The sequence below is a fragment of the Miscanthus floridulus genome, chromosome 8, assembly GCF_019320115.1.
Source record: "Miscanthus floridulus cultivar M001 chromosome 8, ASM1932011v1, whole genome shotgun sequence".
Classification (NCBI taxonomy): domain Eukaryota; kingdom Viridiplantae; phylum Streptophyta; class Magnoliopsida; order Poales; family Poaceae; genus Miscanthus; species Miscanthus floridulus.
In genome coordinates, this window is record NC_089587.1 from 87,537,240 (window position 1) to 87,558,666 (window position 21,427).

The 21,427-nt window shown below is 45.6% G+C and overlaps 1 protein-coding gene across 1 annotated transcript; it reads left to right on the forward strand.

Annotated features, from left to right (window-relative positions):
* Positions 1–486: 486 nt before the first annotated feature.
* LOC136472862 (uncharacterized) lies at positions 487–3,522 on the forward strand. Its single transcript, XM_066470572.1, has 9 exons — positions 487–797; positions 1,282–1,485; positions 1,588–1,690; positions 1,785–1,864; positions 1,948–2,025; positions 2,429–2,520; positions 2,698–2,812; positions 2,945–3,070; positions 3,174–3,522. The coding sequence occupies exons 1-9, from the start codon at positions 606–608 to the stop codon at positions 3,279–3,281; spliced, it is 1,098 nt and encodes a 365-aa protein (XP_066326669.1). The 5' UTR covers positions 487–605; the 3' UTR covers positions 3,282–3,522.
* The last annotated feature ends 17,905 nt before the right edge of the window (positions 3,523–21,427 follow it).

A 21,427-nucleotide genomic window follows, 5' to 3' on the forward strand; every position in this document is an offset into this window, starting at 1 on the left:
ATATGTTATTAATTTTTTTGAGCATCTTAACGACTTCAAATGAAAAAACTCAAAACTAGAAAGTTGTAGATCTCGTCGAGATCTATAATTTTCATATAATTTTTTTTTTCATTTAATTTCACAAAAAAATAATATGATTTTTCTAAGATATATTAATCATATCACATCATATTTTTTTTGCGGAATTAAATGAAAATAATTTTTATATAAAAATTATAGATCTCGACGAGATCTACAACTTTCTAGTTTTGAGTTTTTTCATTTGAAGTTGTTAAGATGCTCAAAAAAATTAATAATATATTTGAACTTAAGGGCATTTTCGTCTTTTCACACCTGCAGTTGGACGACATTAACGTCCCAACTGATGGAAGTGGCATGGAAGACAAAAAAAAAAAAAAAAAAAAAAAAAAAAAAAAAAAAAAAAAAAAATATACGTAAAAAATTACGATCTTTTATAATAGCACAGGAAAAGTGTCAAAGCCCCGTCGTCCTCTAGCCGCCTCGCCGAACTCTCTTCCCCTCTCCTGTCTCCTCCATCGCTCGCCGACTTTTCGCTCCACCCCTCCTCTCTCCCTCTCTTTCTCTCTCCTACCCCAAACCAACCAATGGAGGCTCTCGCGGGCGCCGCATCCTCCTCCACTCTCCCCGTGTGCCACCCGCCTTCCCGCGTGGCCGCGCAGTCCCTCGCGCTCCGCCCTAGCCGCTGCGGTCCCCTCCGCGCGGCCGGCGCCGGCGGTGGCAGTGGCAAGGACGACGCCCAGGCCGCCCCCGCCGCCAACGGGTCTCCCGTCCTCAAGGTAACAGTTTCTGTCATGATATATAGCCTCCCTCAAGGCCCAGCCAATGGTTTCCCGGGTTGTACGTGTTTGATGTGAGAGTAGATGGAGCGGCGGCCGATATGGGATGAATCCGGTAGCGATTGGCTTTTGTTTAGGCTGTTCTGTTAGATTCTAGACTGGATGTGAGGTATGGTGCAGGCTGGGATGGCTGGATAGATTGGTATGGCTGCAACTGGTTTAGGAGGGTTTATGAGAGGGTCAAAATTTCGTTATGTGCCAGTCAATTGAGAAGTACAGGTCATGGGTTATCTGTTGCCTGTTGGTGTAGCACTTCCATTTCCTAAGTTTTAGATTTGTGTCTCTGGATTTCGTTCACTAGAAGTTATTTATTTATTACCTTCCTGTTTATTGCTAAGAGAGCAGTATATGCATCACTTTATTCTGCCTCATTTACCTTTTGGTCTCCTGTGCATAGTTGATTATACTAAATGTTTTTTGACAGCTGAAGAGCGATTCTAGTCAAAATGGAGTCCTACCGATCACGGCTGACAAGTCGCAGAAGGCTTCATCAACCAGCGTTAGTACTGACTCAAGTGGATCCAGAGCTGGCCTGTTTAGAACACCAATATCAGGTGGTGTGCAGAGTGCAACTTTCGCCCACGGTCTACCTCCGCCAGCTTTGGCCGTTCGCAATTTGATGGAACAGGTAGCTTCTGCTAGCTACCCTCTTGCTCTTGAGGCTTCCTGTCTGAAACAAAATCTCATATCTCTCGTCTGCCTGAGTGCCTGACTTATGTGTGTGTACCAGGCGCGGTTTGCCCACCTGTGCTCTGTCATGTCTGGCATGCATCACCGCCGTACTGGATATCCGTTTGGTTCACTTGTCGACTTTGCTAATGATTCAATGGGCCGTGAGTTAGCTCCTTACTGGTACCGTTTTTGGAAAATAATGCTAAGCTCTGTTAGACCACTGTTTCCAACTGTCGCTGTTGATGTCTTGTGCAGACCCAATTTTTTCACTGTCACCCTTAGCAATCCATACGAGGAACTTACTCGCTGACCCAAGATGCACGCTTGTTGTCCAGGTATGAAGTTTCTTAATATTTCCTTCTGGAGCTGTGGAGCATAAGTTTCATTCTTGGTAATATCATGTGTGTCTTCTTCACAGGTGCCTGGATGGAGTGGACTGTCGAACGCGCGAGTCACCATATTTGGTGATGTTTACCCTTTGCCAGCTGAACAACAGGTTTCTTTTTGACTGCCTTTTGTTGTTATCGATACTGCAATCAGTTAGGTAATTAGTTTCCATTGATTACTGGCATATCTTGTCATATGTTAGTCACTTCTGACTTCTGAATGCTACTGTAAAACAACTGTTGTTTGGTAGTCTTTTCTGGACCGAGATTGTTTCAACATCAAATTCCCCTAATTGGTAACTCCTGTTGAGCTACTAATTTTTGCTCTTGGTAACACTTTGCCGTGGATGTAAAGGGATTAGTTTTTTTTTGTCATGCTCTAGAGACATGATTTGAATTCGAAATGTATGATGTATCTTCAGAACTGTTAATATGAAGTGTTGGGTCATGTTTTGTTCTTCCATTCTTGGTTTTAGAACTTTGGTGAACGAGCTGATTGTTCATGTTCATTAGGAATGGGCACATAAGCAATATGTAGCAAAACATCAGCAGTGGGCATCACAGCAGTGGGGAAATTTTTACTATTACAGGATGCACAACATAAGGTCTGGACTTCTGATTGGTTATGTTCCTTTATCATCCTGTGTTTTCCTATCCGTTTATCATTTGAGTTCAGCTGTAGTTTAAATTTGTGCTTCCCTGTTCATCAAAACGCAGTTTTTTTGCTTGTCATTAGCCGTGTGTAAATTAGGAGTTGTGACAAACTATCTCACTAATTACAGTGACATATACTTCATCGGGGGCTTTGGAACTGTTGCATGGATAGATGTTAAGGAGTACGAAACTATTCAACCTGACAAGATAGCAGTTGATGGTGGTGACTTGCAAAGTTTAAAGGTAAGCAACCATACCAGATCACTTATACCTTGTTTATGCTATAATGATCGCAACAGGTTAGCTGGATCATTTGGCTAACTACATGCCACTCATAGGTTTCTACAGTAAAAGATTGTGATGCATTTCATGCAGGAGTTGAATGCTATTTTCTCTAAACCACTTCGAGAGGTCCTATCATCAGAAGGGGAGGTCGATGATGCTGCGCTTATATCAGTAGACAGCAAAGGGATAGATATACGGGTTCGACAGGGTGCACAGGTAAAAAAAAAATATATATGCTTAATTGCTTACGATCAACCACAAGGCTACTGATTCTTGACAAAGGACATTTCTTGACAAAGGCTTTATTTGTTCTGTGCAGTTCAATATTCAGAGGCTAGCATTTGATGTCCCTCACAAGGTTGAGACTCTGGAGGAAGCCAAGAAAGCACTCCACAAGATAATCAAAGACAAGCAACAAATAAAGTGAGGAAGGTTGCAGAAGCTGGCTTTACTCATTTTTCTAATGGTGCAAGGTTTCATTGCAACCGGACCGAGGATAACGTAATATAGCAGGTAGCACGAACAAGTGAAAACGATGGCTGTCTTTAATAATGAGAATCTCTCCACATGTGGTGATTGCCATGCTAATAATGATCATTGTGCGGTTGCTGCGTGAGGAAATTGGACCTTCTTGTCGTCTATTTCTGGCTTCTGAGTACCTGGTAACCTCGGTATCAGCATAGATATTTTTAGTAAACAAAATTGCACGCCTTGATTGATTCATTGATTGTATCATTGTGTGATCGGTACTGATGTCTGGTGAAATGGGGCACTAGTTGTCAGTTTGCATGTTCGAAATGGCAAGCTTGCAATACTGCTGCACGTACACTTCCCGAAATGGACCCAGCTTGCAAAAATGCAAGGCTGCAACCTCAGTGGATCTTTGAGCAGGACAAAGCATCGATGCACACACTACCCGTGAGCAACGAATGACAGTATTGCTATTTGTGCTACTATTTTGTTTACCAGCGAACGCTCATCTTTTTGACGATGAAAGTGTTGCCTTATTTGGTGTTTGATACACTTAGACCCCGTTTGGATTAGATAAAATAACTTGCTAGCTACTAAAAAAGTTTCTAATTGATCTGAATAGCCTAGCTTATTTTCTATTTTTAAGTTTTAACTATTCAATCACCTTTATAAAAAGCTGTTAGCTGGCTCTTTCTAGCTATTGCAACTTGTAAGCAAAATTTAGTCGATCCAAAAGCTGTTAGCTGATTCTCTCAGGCTATTGCAACTTAAGTATAAACAAATTTAGCTGATCCGAACAGCGACTTTTTTTTTTTTGAAACTGATCCGAACAGCACCTTACTCGCACAAAGGCAAGTTTCCACATGCGTAGTCGCAGAGCTAGAATTTTTTTTTGACAGCGGGAGTACTCACCTGCGACTACGCGCGGAGCTGAGCTGCATTTGCATGTGGAAACTTGCCTTTGTGCGAGTGGTACCTGGTACCGACCCGCCGACGCCGTACCTGCCGTACTGCACGTCCGGACTCCGGAGCGTGCAGCGTTTGCCTGTGTCTGTCTGGTGACTGGTGATTGAGTGTGCTTTTGTGTGATGACTTTGAAAAAAAAGTGCCTATTGACAAACGCCTGAGTCGGCTAATATTCACGTTTTGCTTGTGTGGAGATTGGAACGCATCCTTCGAAAAGGAAAGAGGAAGAAACGGGAACGCATGCGGACAACACATGGAAAAGAACGTGAATGCTGAAGCTTCGCGGCAACAATATTAATTTTGAAAGAGTTTAATGAAAATCCACACGGTCTAAACAAAAAGCCTCAAAGTTGAAATTGAAAACTTTAGATTTAGAATTCTCTGTACATCGGTAATGCTTGGAATAGGGCGTCCGTCTGTCCGGACTTTACTGGCTTCTCGGGCCGGACCAGTCCAACTGGCACCTGCGCCATCCGCTGGCCGCGATCGCCTCCACAGCCCCGGTCGCTCGGACTCGCCCTGGCCGCCGCGGGCGCCTCCATCTGCCTGTTGTGTCCACCTCCACTGCGCCTCCCGCCCGGAATCGCGTCGCTCGCCGCGACCACCTCCATCGGCCTGCCACATCCATTGTCGAGGTCTGTGCCACCAATGAGCTCTGCACCAGCGACCCTCCCGCGTCACTTTGTGCCATCGAGCTCGGCGTCGACTTCGAGATCCGTGCTAACGAGCCTCCATTCGTCCAAGAAGCAAATAGATATTGGGTTGAAAACACATGTTGCAACTGTATGTTTCATGTGTTTCAGATGTATATTGTAAGTGTTTCTCCTGGATGTTGCAAAAGTAGATCTGGTGTTGCATATGTTGCAAGTGTATGTTTCAAATATTTCGGCTATTTCAAACGTATGCTGCAAGTTTCTATTTAAAATATTTCATCTATTTCAGACGTACGTTGCAAGTGTTTCGTCTAGATGTTGCATATATTGCAGTGTCTATACACATATGTTGCAAGTGTATGTTCCAAATATTTCATCTGTTTTTAGACGTATGTTGCAGCAGGTGTTTCATGTTGTAAGTGTTTCGTGTTTCAAGCATATACTCTTGGATGAGATGGTCAGAGTCACGCAGCCCGCATCTGTAGGCAGGGCGCGTGGATTCCAAGGTAACACCCCAATTAATTCTACTAGAAACTAGCAATTAATTAGGATTAAATATGAAGACCATATTCAAAGTATGACCACTGTAAGTTTAGTATTTTTTAGCTAGAGCATGTCAACACAAGATCAGAAAAATTGAAATCATAATTTTATCACCTATCTAGCTCAAGTTATGCAATTTACAAGATAGAAACCATTTAAAAAACATTTATCTACCTACATTTTATTCTCCTAGAAAATACCAGAAACAGGGCATCTCATATTTTTATCAAATACCACACTTCAAGATAAAACTAACCAAATTTGGTTCACCAAAATTGGACACTCCTAGCTTCAGATATGATTTTTTGAAACATACATTCAAATATAGAAAAATAAATCAGAAAATCAAACATCACACAGACTGATAACCGGGGCCCACGGTCAACGGGGACCCACTCGTCAGCGAGACCAAAATAGGGGACGACACTGACCGGTGAGAACTCGCCAACGGTGAGATCTCCGGCTGTAGCATCTTCACCACTGCACTCATCTCATCCACGCGCATCGACTAGTAGGCTTGGTTGGCTCGGTGGCTCACCGGAGCAAGCTCGACGGCGGCCGTGGCGGACGATGAAGGTTGACGGCGGTACGCCAGCCATCTCCGGCTATAGCACACTCAGGAGAGGATGGCTACTCCATCCTGGTGACCAAGCGGAGCTACACGGCGCATGTGAGGGCTCGGGGTGGAGTCGGTGAGCTCAGCCGTGTGCATGGCCGTGCGGTGGCGCATGGAGCACAGCGGTGCTCACGCTGTTCCGGCTAAACGACGGTGAAAAATGGATCTCCGTCATGCCACAAGCGAGGCCTAGGGTTACTTGATCTAAGGCGTGCGAGAAAGGAGTGAGACGGTGAACCAACTCGACGGTGGCGAGCTCGAGTGCCATGGCGGGCGTGGGTGGAGCGGCGACTCGTTCCAGCGCCGTCAAGTGGTGGCGTCATTCCTAACTCCGACCTAAGCTTCTAGACTCTAGCGTGGTGCTGGACCAAAGAAAATGAAGGCATGTGGTGTACTTGAATGGCGGGGCCACGGTGAGCAGCGAGTGCGGCGGTGCTCCGGTGACGACAGCGGCTGCGGCGAGGCGAAATGCAGCTCTACCTATGGTCGGTAGGTGGTGCTGGTGGCTCGAGGAGGTGAAGGTGATGGCGAAGCAGCTGTGGCCGAGATGAAATGGCCGGCGAGGCTACGTCGGCGGTGAGCGGCTACGACGGAACTACGGTGGTGCTGCGGTGAGCTCGGCACTGCGCTTGGAGAGGCAAAGTGAGCAGGAGCGAGTGAGAGCGGGCGAGTGAATAGGGTGGCGGGTGCGCGGTGCTTAAGTGCGCACTCGGGCCTAACCGGCTGGGCCAACGCTGGTGTGCTGCCGCCATGTGGCTGTCGACGAAATATGGTCGGCAGTCCACCGAGGGGGGTGCCCGTGGTGGTAGATTGTCGGTAGACGGTGCGCGTAATCAGGAACCAGATGGTGACACAAGGCGCAGAGATAGCGATTTAGACAGGTTCAGGCCGTCTGGTCGACGTAATACCCTACGTCCTGTGTCTTTGGTGTATTGTATTGAGATGTATACAGATTAACCTCTTTGGATCTGTCCTCTAGGGGACCCTTGCCCCTCCTTATATACTCCGAAGGGACAAGGTTACAAGTAAAGTATCCTATTTGGTACTATTACAATGTCTTGCGGTGCACGCCAAGCAGCGCCGTGCACGCCTTGATCTCACGGGCCAGGCCACCTCGGATGGTGCGGCCCATGTACCATCTTGTGGTACCCGGGGGTCTATCCCCCACAGCTAGTCCCCGAGCGCCATGTATTCTGATGCGACACGCCATTTTAACCTTCTCCAAACAGTGAGGCTTGAGTTCTTGACATCTTCGACCACCGTTGTCACTGGAGAAATAGGTTGTCCGAAGAATGTATGGTGCTCTTAAGAAGAAAGAAAAAGATTTCCGTCCTGGGAAGTGTGCCCACTTGTATTTCTAAAAAGAAATGTAAGTGCGTCTTGAAGCGTAGCGTCTTTGATCATCAGAGGCATAGGGGTCGAAAAACAAACACATTCACCGCAAGGTGAAGTGTGCCCACTTAGTCCCCGAGCCTGGTAGTAGGTGACGTAGGCACGTGGTGCCAGGGTCTAAAAAAGAATTCCCAGTTAAGTTGAGAATCCAATCATCGTACAGGCGATACGAGATGCACCGGCAGGTGCATCGTGCCGATGTAGTCCCCGAGCTTGCTAGAAGGCGAGGTATGAGCCTTGTAGCAAGGTCTAAACGAGAAAAAATATCCCAACTGTATGCGAGTTGCCAGTCGCATGTAGTCGAGACGCAAAGTCCCCGAGCCATGGTCGGAGAGTGGTCGAGGCAGTCCCCGAGCACAGGTCGAGGAGCGAGCGACGAAGTCCCCGAGCCGTGGTCGGAGAGTGATCGAGGCAGTCCCCGAGCACAGGTCGAGGAGCGAGCGATGAAGTCCCCGAGCCGTGGTCGGAGAGTGGTCGAGGCAGTCCCCGAGCATAGGTCGAGGAGCGAGCGACGAAGTCCCTGAGCCGTGGTCGGAGAGTGATCGAGGCAGTCCCCGAGCACAGGTCGAGGAGCGAGCGACGAAGTCCCCGAGCCATGGTCGGAGAGTGATCGAGGGAGTCCCCGAGCACAGGTCGAGGAGCGAGCGACGAAGTCCCCGAGCATAGCTCGAAATTACTGCAATACAAATTTGTAGAATGGTAGTACATGATGTACAAAATAATAAATTATGGAGAAAAAATCAGCGGTGAAGAAATAGCGTATGATGCTCAGCAGTCATTTGCAAATGAGCGTGATGTGATAAAGCAGTTGGTGCTTTGTAAACATCAGTGTTAATATGAAGTTTGTGTTTATACTTAATATAAACTGCCCAACCAGTTAGTATGTAGCTGAGTCTCCAGCCCTAGCTAGCCCGTTAACCATAACGCGGGGCGCGGAGCCCGTGCACGTGTAGGAAGAACAAAGCGTCGCTAAGGAGCCGCTGCCGACCACCCATAACGCAGAGGGCGGACGCTCGTGCATGTGTAGGGAGGAGCCGGAGACAGGGCCATCTCTGGAGGGCATCGAGTGTCAACATGACTGGTCAAGGATTTGCATTAAGTATAGCTGTATGTTATATTTAAGATGGTATACATGGACAAACGTTATTTGAAGAATAATTATGACAAGGACGTTGTGGAGAAACATCGTAATGAAAATTATATTGAATATAAATATTAGAAGTGTACTTATCTTTGGATAGAGATCTGGTTGGTGGCGATGAAGTTGTCCGGTCCTCGAGCTTTTCGGCCTGTCGTCATGACTGTGGTCGCGATTGTCGTAGTGCCGTTCTTCGTGGTGATCATCATTGTGACGTGGTCTGGTGGTCGATGTGGTCAGAGCTCAGCAGAGCCGCTCGGGACGTGGTCGACGTGGTCGCGGTCGACGTGGTCGGAGCTCGGTGGAGCTGCTCGGGACGTGGTCGACGTGGTCCGTGGTCGACGTGAGCTCGGACGGCTTGCTCAATCGGTGATGGTGTAGGAGCAGTAGGAGCAGCCTTTGCCACTGCTGGAGTACTCGTCGTCGTCGTTGGCTTGTGTGTTGATCAAGCTTGGCTCTTGGAAATTGACGTAGAGCTACATGGCACGCGTATATGCATGCATACTTGGCCTTGCTTGCTTGCGTCGGCTTCATGGTGATGTTGTCGTACGTCCTTGCCTGCTTTGCCTTGTGTTGATCTGATGCCGTAGTCCATGGGCGCGAGAGGTTGCCGAGCATCGCTACGAGTGAGCAAGAGGCGCGGCCGACTATGCAACGTATATGCATGAACATGAATACGTGTAGCCCCTGATTGCTTGCATGGCCATGACGTTTGCATGCATATATCCATATATGATACATGCATATATCCATATATGATGCACGTATATATCCCGAGCACGGAGTGGTCTGGCGATATATCCCGAGCACGGAGTGGTCTGGCGAGAAGTCCCAGAGCACGAGCGTGGTCTGGCCAGAGTCCCTGAGCACCGTAGTGGTCTTGGCGAACCCCGAAGCATGAGCTCGCTGACCGAACTGTGTTCCTGAAAAATAAACACGGAGAGCGGTAGTACATGATGATGTACGAAATATATTGACCTCTCTGTAGGAGGTGAAGTAAACACTTGGTGTTCGGTTGGCGATGAATTATACTTGGTATAATATTCGAAAAATAACATTAGCTGTTTTAGCCCTTTTGTTATGTAGTGGCGTAGCGCGATGTATTAACCTGTCCTGAAGAATGCGCCAGCCCTGGGCTGACCAACATCTCGTAGCGCGAGGTACGGAACGCTGCCGCGCGTAGAGTGCCAGTGTTACCAGGGAGCGACTGCCGACTACCCATAGCGCAGAGGGCGGACTCTCATGCACGCGTGGGGTGGAGCCGGAGACAGTGCCGGCTCTGGGATTCTCAAGCAGGAAGGAAAACGTATCGGCGAACCGTTGTAAAAACTTATACATGTTTTGGATTGTATGTATGGAGAAAATTCGACGCGGAGCGCACCCTAAGGGTGGTCGGCGGAGGTGTATGACGATCGAAGAAATTTTCAATTAAAAATAATACTTAGCTTCATTGACGACCGGTGGGTGTAGTCGGCGTGTTGCGATGTTCGAGAGATGGCTTGACGTGTCGTTGGCGATGAAGTTGTCCGGTCCTCGAGCTTTTCGGCCTGTCGCCATGACTGTGGTCGCGATTGTCGTAGCGCCATTCTTCGCGGCGATCATCATTGCGACGTAGTCTTGTGGTCGAGGTGGTCGAGGTGGTCGGAGCTCGGCGGAGCCGCTCGAGACGTGGTCGACGTGGTCCGTGGTCGACGTGGTCGGAGCTCAGTGGAGCCGCTCGGGACGTGGTCGACATGGCCGGAGCTCGGTTAGCAGCTCGCTTGATGGCTGGAACGAAGTTGATCTCGTGTTGAAAGCGTAGATGAGCACAGCAGCAGCAGCCGATCTGATGCAGCTCGGCGAGTAGACGAGCCGCAGGGAAAAATCATCTGGTAGGCGGCTTGTTTCTGGAGCGTGGATCTGTTCCGTACACGTGTATGATGTATCCGTATATGCTAGTTGCATATGGTCTTTGTTGTCATATCCGAGTTGGGCTCCAGAACTCTTGCTATAGTTAATGCAAGCCGATCTTTTTGGTTTGCATAACCCAGAGACGGATTGTCTCACGTTACGTGCCGAATTTGACGAGTCCGTTGCTGATCGGACTTCGAATGGATTGCGGCGACTTGGTTGACTTGCTCCAGGGAAAACCTCAACTGGCATGTTGCTAGCTTGCTGCAATCTACAGTGGTAGCGCTCGTTGCTAGGCTTGCTGGAGTCGGAATCCTATACGGATGTCGCGTTTGGGGCCGGGCACTCCGCATCTAGCGCCAAACAGAGTAGGACCGATCTAGATGAGGTATTGGCCAACCTCATGATGAAAGGCATCTAGATCGATGTAGTCGGCGAGTTGATGTTGACTTGATGTTGTCGATGAGTTGACCGTGTAGAACGGCGGGGATCAGCTTGGGAAAGCCGAGCTGCCGTGGAAGGATGATGATCTTGAGTTACGCCATCTGGTTCATCAGGGATCAGCGCGCACGCCCCCTAAAGGGGTCCCCTACCTGGCGCGCCACTGTCGACGAAATATGGTCGGCAGTCCACCGAGGGGGGTGCCCGTGGTGGTAGATTGTCGGTAGACGGTGCGCGTAATCAGGAACCAGGTGGCGACACAAGGCGCAGAGACAGTGATTTAGACAGGTTCGGGCCGTCTGGTCGACGTAATACCCTACGTCCTGTGTCTTTGGTGTATTGTATTGAGATGTATACAGATTAACCTCTTTGGATCTGTCCTCTAGGGGACCCTTGCCCCTCCTTATATACTCCGAAGGGACAAGGTTACAAGTAAAGTATCCTATTTGGTACTATTACAATGTCTCGCGGTGCACGCCAAGCAGCGCCGTGCACGCCTTGATCTCACGGGCCGGGCCACCTCGGATGGTGCGGCCCATGTACCATCTTGTGGTACCTGGGGGTCTATCCCCCACAGTGGCGGCCACAGCCTATGGCTGGTTGGCCATGACGCCGTGCGCGGGCGCCGACTCAAGTGCCACTGAATCTGTCTGACAGCGTGACTTAGCGATTCAATTACTCCTAATCTGTTATGAATTAGCAAAAACTTCCTTAATGAAAGTTGTAGATCTACATGAGATCTCTAACTTTGCTTTAAGAACCATCATCTAATTCTCACTGGTTAATAAACCCCTCTGCTCCAAAGTGAGGTACTTTGAAACTGAAAATCGTTTCCACACTTTGAAAATTTCCTGTCACAAAACAACATTTCCTTGCAACTTGTGAGCTATTTTTGAACATGCTATGCACTGAATTAGACCTTGACCCAAAAATAAAAGTTGTTACCCTAGTCAAGTACTATAACTTTTATTTAGGTCACATAGCCATGCAAATACTCTAAGCTACTGTTCAACTTTGGTCAAACTAGTATCATGAAAATGGCATTTCAAATGAAACCAACACTTAGAAGCAAATTGGGCCTATGTCATGAATACAAACATTATTCCATTTACCATCCTAGATGTGTCTAAGGTGTTTTCATGACCTCACAACCATCTTATACATAGGCCATACATGATTGCAAGCATAAGCATATATATAAATCAACATTTCATGTGACAATGTATAAGAAGGAGATGAAATTTCATATGCTCATGTTCATGAATGCTTGGATGATGCTTGTGCTCATGAAATGCAGATGCCAAAATGCAAAGCTTAACACAGGGGTGTTACAGCCCCTCCCCCTTATAAAAATCTTGTCCCGAGATTTGCAAGACCTACCATTCTTCGTAAAAGGCGGGATAAACCTCACATAAGTAATCCTCCCGTTTCCACGTGGCATCTTGTTCACTGTGGTTATTCCACACCACCTTGTAAAACTTAATGACCTTGCTCCGTGTTACTCTTTCCATCTCTTCTAACGCTCGGATTGGTTTCTCTTCATACGCCAAATCTGATTGGAGCTTAATGTTGGTGGGTGCAATGGCTTCCTTAGGTATACGAAGACATCTTTTCAACTGAGAAACATGGAAGACATCAAATATCACACTCATTTCTGGAGGAAGTTGTAACTTGTAAGCAGCATTTTCTTTTCGTTCAATAATCTTGTATGGCCCTACATATCTAGGCGCAAGCTTTCTTTTTACTCCAAATCTCTGCACTCCCTTCATAGGTGACACTTTTAAATATACATAATCTCCCATTTCAAAATTTAGTGTTCTTCTTTTATCAGCATAACCCTTTTGTCTTGACTGAGCTACTTTCATATGCTATTGGATAATGCATACCTGCTCTTCAACTTCGGTGACAAAGTCAATGCCAAAGTATCTTCTTTCACCGGGCTCAATCCAATTCAAAGGAGTTCTACATTTCCGACCGTACAAGGCTTCAAAAGGAGCCATCTTGATGCTCGCTTGATAACTATTGTTGTAGGAGAACTTGGCTAAAGGTAGCCATTTCTCTCATGAACCCTTGGAAGATATAACACAGGCTCTCAACATATCTTCTAAGATCTGGTTTACTCGCTCAGTCTGTCTAAAAGTTTGTGGATGGTATGCTAAACTTCTGATTAGTTTAGTTCCTAAGGCCTGGTGCAAGTGCTCCCAAAAACGAGCTATAAACTGTGGTCCCCGATATGAGATTATGGTCCTTGGTACTCCATGTAGCCTCACAATCTGAGAAACATACAGTTCGGCGTACTTTCCAGCTAGATATGTTGTGTTAACTGGTACAAAATATGTTGACTTGGTGAGGCGACCTATAATGACCCATATGGAATCATGACCTTGTTGTGTCATCGGAAGGCCGGTAATAAAGTCCATACTTATTTCCTTCTATTTCCAGCCTGAAATAGGTAAAGGCTGAAGTAATCCAGCAGATTTCAAATGAACGACATTTACTCTACTGCAATTATCACACCTAGCGACATAGGCGGCGATCTCTTTCTTCATCTTGGTCCACCAAAAATGGATTTTCAAATCTTGATACATTTTTCTGCTACCCGGATGGATAGATAACTTGGATGAATGAGCTTCATCTAAAATTTAATTTCTAAGCTTATGGTCTTTCGGTACCACAAGTCGGTCCTCAAACCATAGCACACCTCTTTCATCCAACCTAAAATGCTTGGTTTCTTGTTCCTTCATCTTTCTCTTGATGTGAAATACACCTACATCAGTCTTCTGTAGTTCTATGATTTTTGTAAGACCCTAGGTGTTAGGCTTGCATAATTTCACTTGCATTGCATGAGCATAATCATCAAGCATTCATATATAAGCTTTTACATGTGTAACGTACAATTGAAACATGCCTTGTTATTTTATGTTTCCATATGTGTATGCTTATGATCATGTGTGAATAAGTGTCAGTGGGTGATGTTGGTCACTAAAACACCTTAGCTACACTTAGAATGGCTAATGGAACAATGTTCATGTAGATCACTTTATCTAATTAAGCTCCTAAGTGATGATGTGCTTGTTGACCCGGGAAGTATTTATAGGTAGCCTATATATAAAATGTGTGTGGAACCTTAGGAATACCTTTAACATGTTTAGAATGTCACTATGAACAACTTTGGTATTCATGACTATGGCTAGTTTGGTCTCTAAGTCGTAGTTATAGTGTAAGTCATCATTTTCAAGTGGTATATTTGACCTAGGTTGAACTATGTCCTAGAATGTTTGCATGGCAAAGCACCCTTAAGCAAAGTTGTAGTACTTGATTAGAGCAACAACTTTTATTTTTGGGTCTTGAGCTAATTCAGTGCCAAGCATTGCCATTTTGAGCTCACAAGAATCAATATTTCACTGATTTTGGAACTTGAAAAATTTTCTAAGTCATATTGAGCTGATAGTTTCGTTGTGGCTGACTTTGGGATGATTTAACTCCATAACCGTTGCGAATTAGGAGATGAGTTCTAAAGCAATTTTGTAGCTGGTATGTAGCTCTATAATTTTTGTTTTGGCATCATGCACAAATTCATTTTGGTTTAGGAGATGGGAAGGCTTGAAATCACGTCGTTAGGTCTGCCATCAGGCTCTGATGGACGTCGCGTCGCGCCGTGTCGTGGCCGACTGGGCGCAGTGCCTGGCCACCGTGTGGCTGTCGCTGGTCGGCGTTGAGCCCTCGTCGCAACACACTGGCACGTGATATCTGAGAGACCGCGCTGCTCATTCCGCACTCACGCGCTCACTCTCTCCCTCTCCACTGCTCTGTCTCGCTCTCACCATGGAAGCACCGAGCGTTGCCGAGCCACAGCGCTGCTCTGCCTTCGCCTAGCGCCCGCTCCACCGCGCCATGGCTGCCTCCACCTTGCCAGCAGTTGCGCCATGTTCTCCTCTACCTCCTCGACACGTTAGCAATGCCAGACAAGCTACAGTGAGGGATTCACCGTTCTCGTCCTTGCCGGAAAGCTTGGCTTCCATGGCCGCCTTCACGGCGAGCTCGCCGCTGCTCGGCTCCGTCGTGCATTCCTTCGCATTCTTCACGTTAGAGCTTGGTTAGGGCGTTGTCTAGTTTGTAGCATGACCTCACTGCGAATGGTTGCCTCACCGGTGCAGAACATGACGACTAGCGTCGTCGCGCTCTCACCGCCGCACCGCCGCGCATGTGGACACCCTTGCCGGTGCTTCCACCCGAACCCTAGATAGTCTAGATAGGTTCGCATCATCACCACAGAGCTCTTGCGCTCCTCGCCTAGACTTGCCATGGCCAAAGACGGCCAGTGCACCTCTGCGTAGCTCTATCGTGCCGCCATGGCTGACGACAAGCATGGTCCGTTGCATCTATGCTGCCACCACGGGTACTAGTCGATGCGGGTTAGTGAGTAGATCACGTAGGTGGGGTCGGTTTTGTCGGAGTGCTCACCATCGGTGAGATAGCACCGGCCGACCACCGTGATCTGTTTTTGGGTCACTGGCGTGTGGGGTCCTCTGATCCGTGGGTCCATGATGTCACTATGTCAGTGAGAATAGTTTAGGGTTTTAGTTTATTCTTTTCTAGATTTTGTGCTAACTTTGAAAAAACATAAGTTGAGTTGTAGATGTCCAATTTTGGTGAACAAAATTTTGTTGTGTTCCTCATGAAGCGTAATATTTTATAAAAATATGATATGTATAGTTTATAGTATTTTTATTGGTGAATAAAATATAGCTAAATAAGTGCTTTTTGAATGTTTACAATTTTATAAAATGTGTAACTAGAGCTAGGGATGTGATAAAATTGTGATTCTAATTTTGATGGTCTTGTGTTGACAATATCTAGCTAGGAAAAATAATAAACTTGCAGTAAACTTGATTGAAATTTGATCTTTCTATTTATCTATTAATAAATGGTGTTTTCTGAGGAAAATTATGGGGATAAAAATAAGTGACATATTGCCATGCAAATTTTGGTGTAGTAGTATGTCACTAGTATGAAGCTAAAAAAATATAGAATCTATTGTTTGACACTTTTCTATAGGGTTAACTATTTTTACTAAAATAAACCTTGCTAGCTTGTCATTTTTGTAGAGGATGTTATACATGTTCTAATGGTATGAACTTTTTATAGTAGTCTATTGGGAGCACTTGGAAGCCACTATAATTTTATGAGAATTGATTGTGCACATTTAGTATGTGTTTGTTATTTCACCTAATTATCTAATTAAATTAATAAAGGCATGTAAATAAATAAATTGTGCTTAACCATGATGTTTTCTATGGTACTTGTGATACATATAAACTGTTGATGTTAATAGTAAGGCTTAGAAGGAATTGGTTGTATGCAACTAAGTAATTATTGCTTTATAAATCAAATAAATGGCTGCATGCATAGTTTTGGTGGAGTTGATGATTTCATATTGATAAGGGCCTTTTCTATAAAACTTGTTAACAACAAAGTCGTAAATAACTTAATGATCTACCTCGTGTTAAATTTTCATAGTCATAGACCTTAGGGTTTAAGAGTTTTGGCTGTTAGAAATTTGCTGTCCGAAATGTTTACTTCCTGGACAGATTTGAATAACTGAATTGTTTGACCTAGATAACTTTTGAATAACATTAAGGGTATTAAAATAAAGTTGTAGACAATTTGATAAGATTTCCAAAATGTCCAAAACTATATTATTCTGATGTGTATAACTCCAGTTATGGTTAAAACAATTAGCTGTTGTCTTGTAGTCCGGTAAATAGATTACAGAAGTGTTTACTTAAGTAGTAGAGAAGAGATATGCACCTACTCAGTAAAATAAGATGCACTTGTTATTACTTTCATACCATGCTATTGAAAGTACTTAGGAGGAGGCATTCATCCCATTGTATCATATTACATGTGTCATCGTATATGCATTCGCGATATCTTATGCCATGCTCATGCATATAGGATCGACCAAGGAGATAACGTTGTTGGAATTCAACAAAGAAGAGGAAGGGGATCAGTAGGAGACTCCTCAAGCCATAGCTCCAGGAGAAGAGGAGCAGACTCCAAAAGAGTTCCCTAAGTGCCCAGATCACCGACCCACCTCTTTCCTCAAAGGCAACCCTAGAGCGTTCTAAGTCTCTCATGTTTTACAAAATACTATTTTGAGTCCTTTATGTTTGATGCATTAGGTTATAAGAGTTGATTGGAAACACTTGATGCATGGAACTACCTTGTGTAGATACATATACCTTTGACCCTGTGTGGGTCTAGGATTGAATATATGCTTAGCCATGCTTAGACTGGTAGAAGTCGGGTGATTTCCTGTCACCTACGAGATATAGGTGGATACCGAAGCACGGTTGGCTATATTTTCTATCATGGAAAAGAACCATGGGGTAATGTAAATGGAGGCCAGACAGAGTCTATGTGTAGGTTGACTCATGTGATTTTGTCTATGCCGATTAAGGACCGTACCATTGTTGGCACTTCTGACAAGATTGAACGCATGCCTATCACTTAGCTGGCCGGCTAACTCGTTCCGACCGTGAAGCCAAGTAGCTCAACTCAGGCTAGGCCCCGCTCTATAAAAGTGCACACTTTGGATGGTAGTAAGGATATGTGGGGAGCCAGGCGTGAGCCCAAGGGCAAGACGGGCCTGAACGTCCTGGCAACTGGTTGTCCCTGATTGTGCGGCACTGGGCGAACCCATGAAATGTGGACTTGAGTTATACCAAAGGTGACCTAAGGTGGCTGTTGATCTGGTCTACCTGGGTTTGTGTTAGGAATAAATTCCCAGCTGGTTGAAATCAATTCGAATCACCGTCTCTCCTGGATAGTGAGAAACTTGGCTAGCCCCAACATCGTAGTAATTGTATTATGGAATGTGATGGTTCGGATAAACATGGAATTACTACACCTGCTATGGTTACTATTGTATGTTATCAAATGATATACCACATGTATGGCACATGATAGTTGCTAATCTAGAGATGAATAGCTATAATTAACTTGATGATTGGACTATAATTATATAACTGAGTTAATCGCTTTTTATGTAAAATGTTATCAAGCTACCTTCACTTATAAAGCCTTGCATAATCCTTGGAGTCAATTTATTTCTAGTTTATGACGGGTAAGTCTAGTTGAGTACCTTCTCATACTCAGGGTTTTATTCCCATTGTTGCAGATGGTACAGTTTATCACGGCTATTGCAAGAACTGCTTCTATCCCACCGTGGATGAGAAGTGAGCCTTGGGCAGGCATCTTTAATAATCCCTCTTATATGCTTTTGTGGATTGTGATCATGAGATGGCACTATATTTGAACTATGTTGGCAAATGCTAGTTTCGAACTTTAATTTACTTCCGCTACTATCTATCAAACTTGGTTTGTAATAACCTTATTTCGCACTCTGATGAATGAACTGTATCTATGAACTTTATGTAACATGTGACATGTATGTTGAATCATATATGATCTTGGTTGTATGTGGATCATTTATCGAGACCCATCGTGGTACTCGACGGACTACCAGGTTTATATGGGCTCAAGTATGATAGTGCGACCGCTTGCGGGCTGCCATTGTACTTGTGCTCTTATAAATTAGTCGGTTCTGCGACAACTGACATCAGAGCAAGATTCAATGTTAATTACCACATGTGTATTTAAAATAAAGGTTTTTGTTTTCCAAAACCAGTTTCTAGCAACTAATTGCTATATAAATAGGTGGTTGAAACCTAGAGTTGAAATCTAAAGTGTTCCAGTGATCACTTCCTTTATGCCCAGTTAAGGCCTCTTAGGTGGCTATTTAAGTACTAACATGGGGGTTTTTACTTTCGTCGTCCATATGGTGTGCTATTGTATAGATGCCATTCACTTGAGTGGTAATGTCTGGATCGAATGCCTCTACGCCAAGGTAAGAAGGTAAGTTGATGAGTGACATGACCACAAGATGTGAGCGTGCGGTCGGGGAGAGCTAGCTTTGATACGGCTGTGCATGCATGCTTGCATGTGTGTATGGTGCGTATTTAATTGTGGGTAATAAATTGTCATTGGGTAGTTTTGAGACGGAAATATATATATGGGTATATATATGGAAGTATTTAGATTACAACCTAGAGCCCAGATTTATATTATGCATATATAATTATAGGGTTGGGCTGAAATGAAATTCTTGTGCAGGTACACTAACAGCGAAACGTGTAGCCCGACTAGCTACGCTATATAAGAGATAATGTATGTATGCCACCGTGTATGTCGTTAGAAATAATTTTCCTAAGTTTGTAAGGACGTACGGAACGTGCATGCATCATGATAAATTATTATTTCATACTTGCATTATTCCTCCCCTTATAGATCTCTTTCTCAGTTATGTAACTCTTATCCATTATGACTTTGTCTCACGAAAGTTGCACATGTTGTTGGTACAAATGGCAGCACCAGCTAGAAGTGAGAGTTTCCTATTGATTTTTGGAACTCCTGCCCTGCTTTGGAGAGTTTTGCACTATGCGGGGTACTATGAACCACCCCTCTATTACTAGAATGAAGTATACCTAGAGGGACAACCATGGTATGAAGTGCGGCTGACCATACCAGCTCATACCCAAGCACCCTTCTGGCAAGAATGGAAGGCAGAGTCTGAAGGACGAACTCCTTGGGAGGCTCCCCAAGTAGTAGCCTTCGAGGTACTAAGTCAGATTTGTTAGCAGCACAAGGATGATCTTACCGGCAGTGCCGCTGGTACTTTTCCTTGGGTGGATCCATCCACAACCGTGTGGCCACAGCGCAACAGCAATGCGTTGATCCGAGATTGGGATGAGTGGGCGGATGTAACACCCCAGGTGTTTGCCACCAGTTAAGCAATGGGTTTGAGCTAAAACATGGTATATTAAGTGATGATGAAGATGTCAAGGTCAAACCTATAGAAACGAGCCCCAACCTAGACTTGGAGATTGCACCTTTGCTCGCCTATAGACCCCTTTTCAAGATATATGCTTGGGTGGTGTTATTGGAATATATTCGTATGTCTCACATCAATAACCCCCTATATTGATCCATGGAAAAGTTTCGTGAAGTTTGGAATCAAGAAGTCACATGAAATGACGAGTTATGTCGTTGCTTGAATTATTTTATAAAGTGAAGGGAATTCTCGATCGTCAACCAAATTTTGCAACCATGCCCAAATGACTCTAGATGAACTCTACAACAAAAGTCATGAAAGGTTCATGTTGGGCAAATGCCAATAAAATGCTCCAATGGATCAAAAAGGATAATTTAAGCTTCATCGTGATCCTACTTTGGTCAAAGTAGAACAACAGGTTCTATACCAGTTTTGAGGTTGGACCTTAAATGAAAGTTGTAGTCCATATTATGTAGAACAAACTTTGTTTTTGGACTAAGAGCTAGATCATCTTGGAAGCAAGTCAAATCGAGGTCACAAGATCAAATTTGCTGCTGATTTCAGCACTTAGAAATATTCTAAGTCTGGAATTTCGCTAAGCAACGACGTTGGCATTCCGCGTTCTCCAAATTTTGCTAAGCAACTTCAGTTGATCCAAATGTAAAAGTTGGAGCTTACATGATGGGGAAGAACATACAAGAAGATGGCACCAGTTGCATTTCATTTCGACCATCAATTTTGGATGTTTGCTTGTCGCTGTCAAATCACTGACACTATCAAGTTTAGTACTAATTATCTGCTAATCCAATAGCCTAATGGCCGAGCACCCTTAATCAAGTTTGTAGAGCATCAGAAGATGAAGAATTTTGCTTCAAGGCCCATAGCCCAGTTCGGAGCAGAGCTGGCCCAAAAACGGACTCCAAGGCGGGCACAGTGACGCTCACCACGTGTTCGACGAAAGGGCGCCGTGGCAGCCATGCAGCAGAGCGCGCGTTTCATTGCCGCCGCGCGTCCGACCTCTGTGCCACGCGCCGCCTCGCGCCCTGCTGCTCCAAGACCGAGCGCCCGGGTGTCTCCCTACCTCCCTCCCTTGCTCTCGCCCTCCCTGGCGCATTTCCTCTGCGCGCTTGCTCGCTCTGTTGCCGCGCGGCTGCTCGCCATGGCCATGGCCGCCATTGCCAACTCCCAACCACCGCCTTGCCCCTCTGCTGCGCCATGCCTTGCTGCTCACTCCACCCGCCGCTCCCTTCACCTTTCCCACCTCACGCGGAGCCTCCTGGCCGTCGGTGTTGCATGCTCAGATCGCCGCCGCCGCTGCAGCCGCCGCCCGCGCGTGGCCAAGCCACCGTGGGCCACCTCGGGCCGAGCCGAGGCCTCCGGCGGGTGCGTAAGGACCCCCTGTTGCTCCCCCACTACTCGTCGCCATCAATTGCCGCCTCTCCGGCCGGATTCCGCGAGCCCCGACGACCTCCCTGTTCAAAATCCCGTCAGGGACCTCCTACAAAAATTCGACGAAAGTCAGGGTTCTAACTGCGAAGTCAGTGACTCAGATGAATAGTGCCGATAA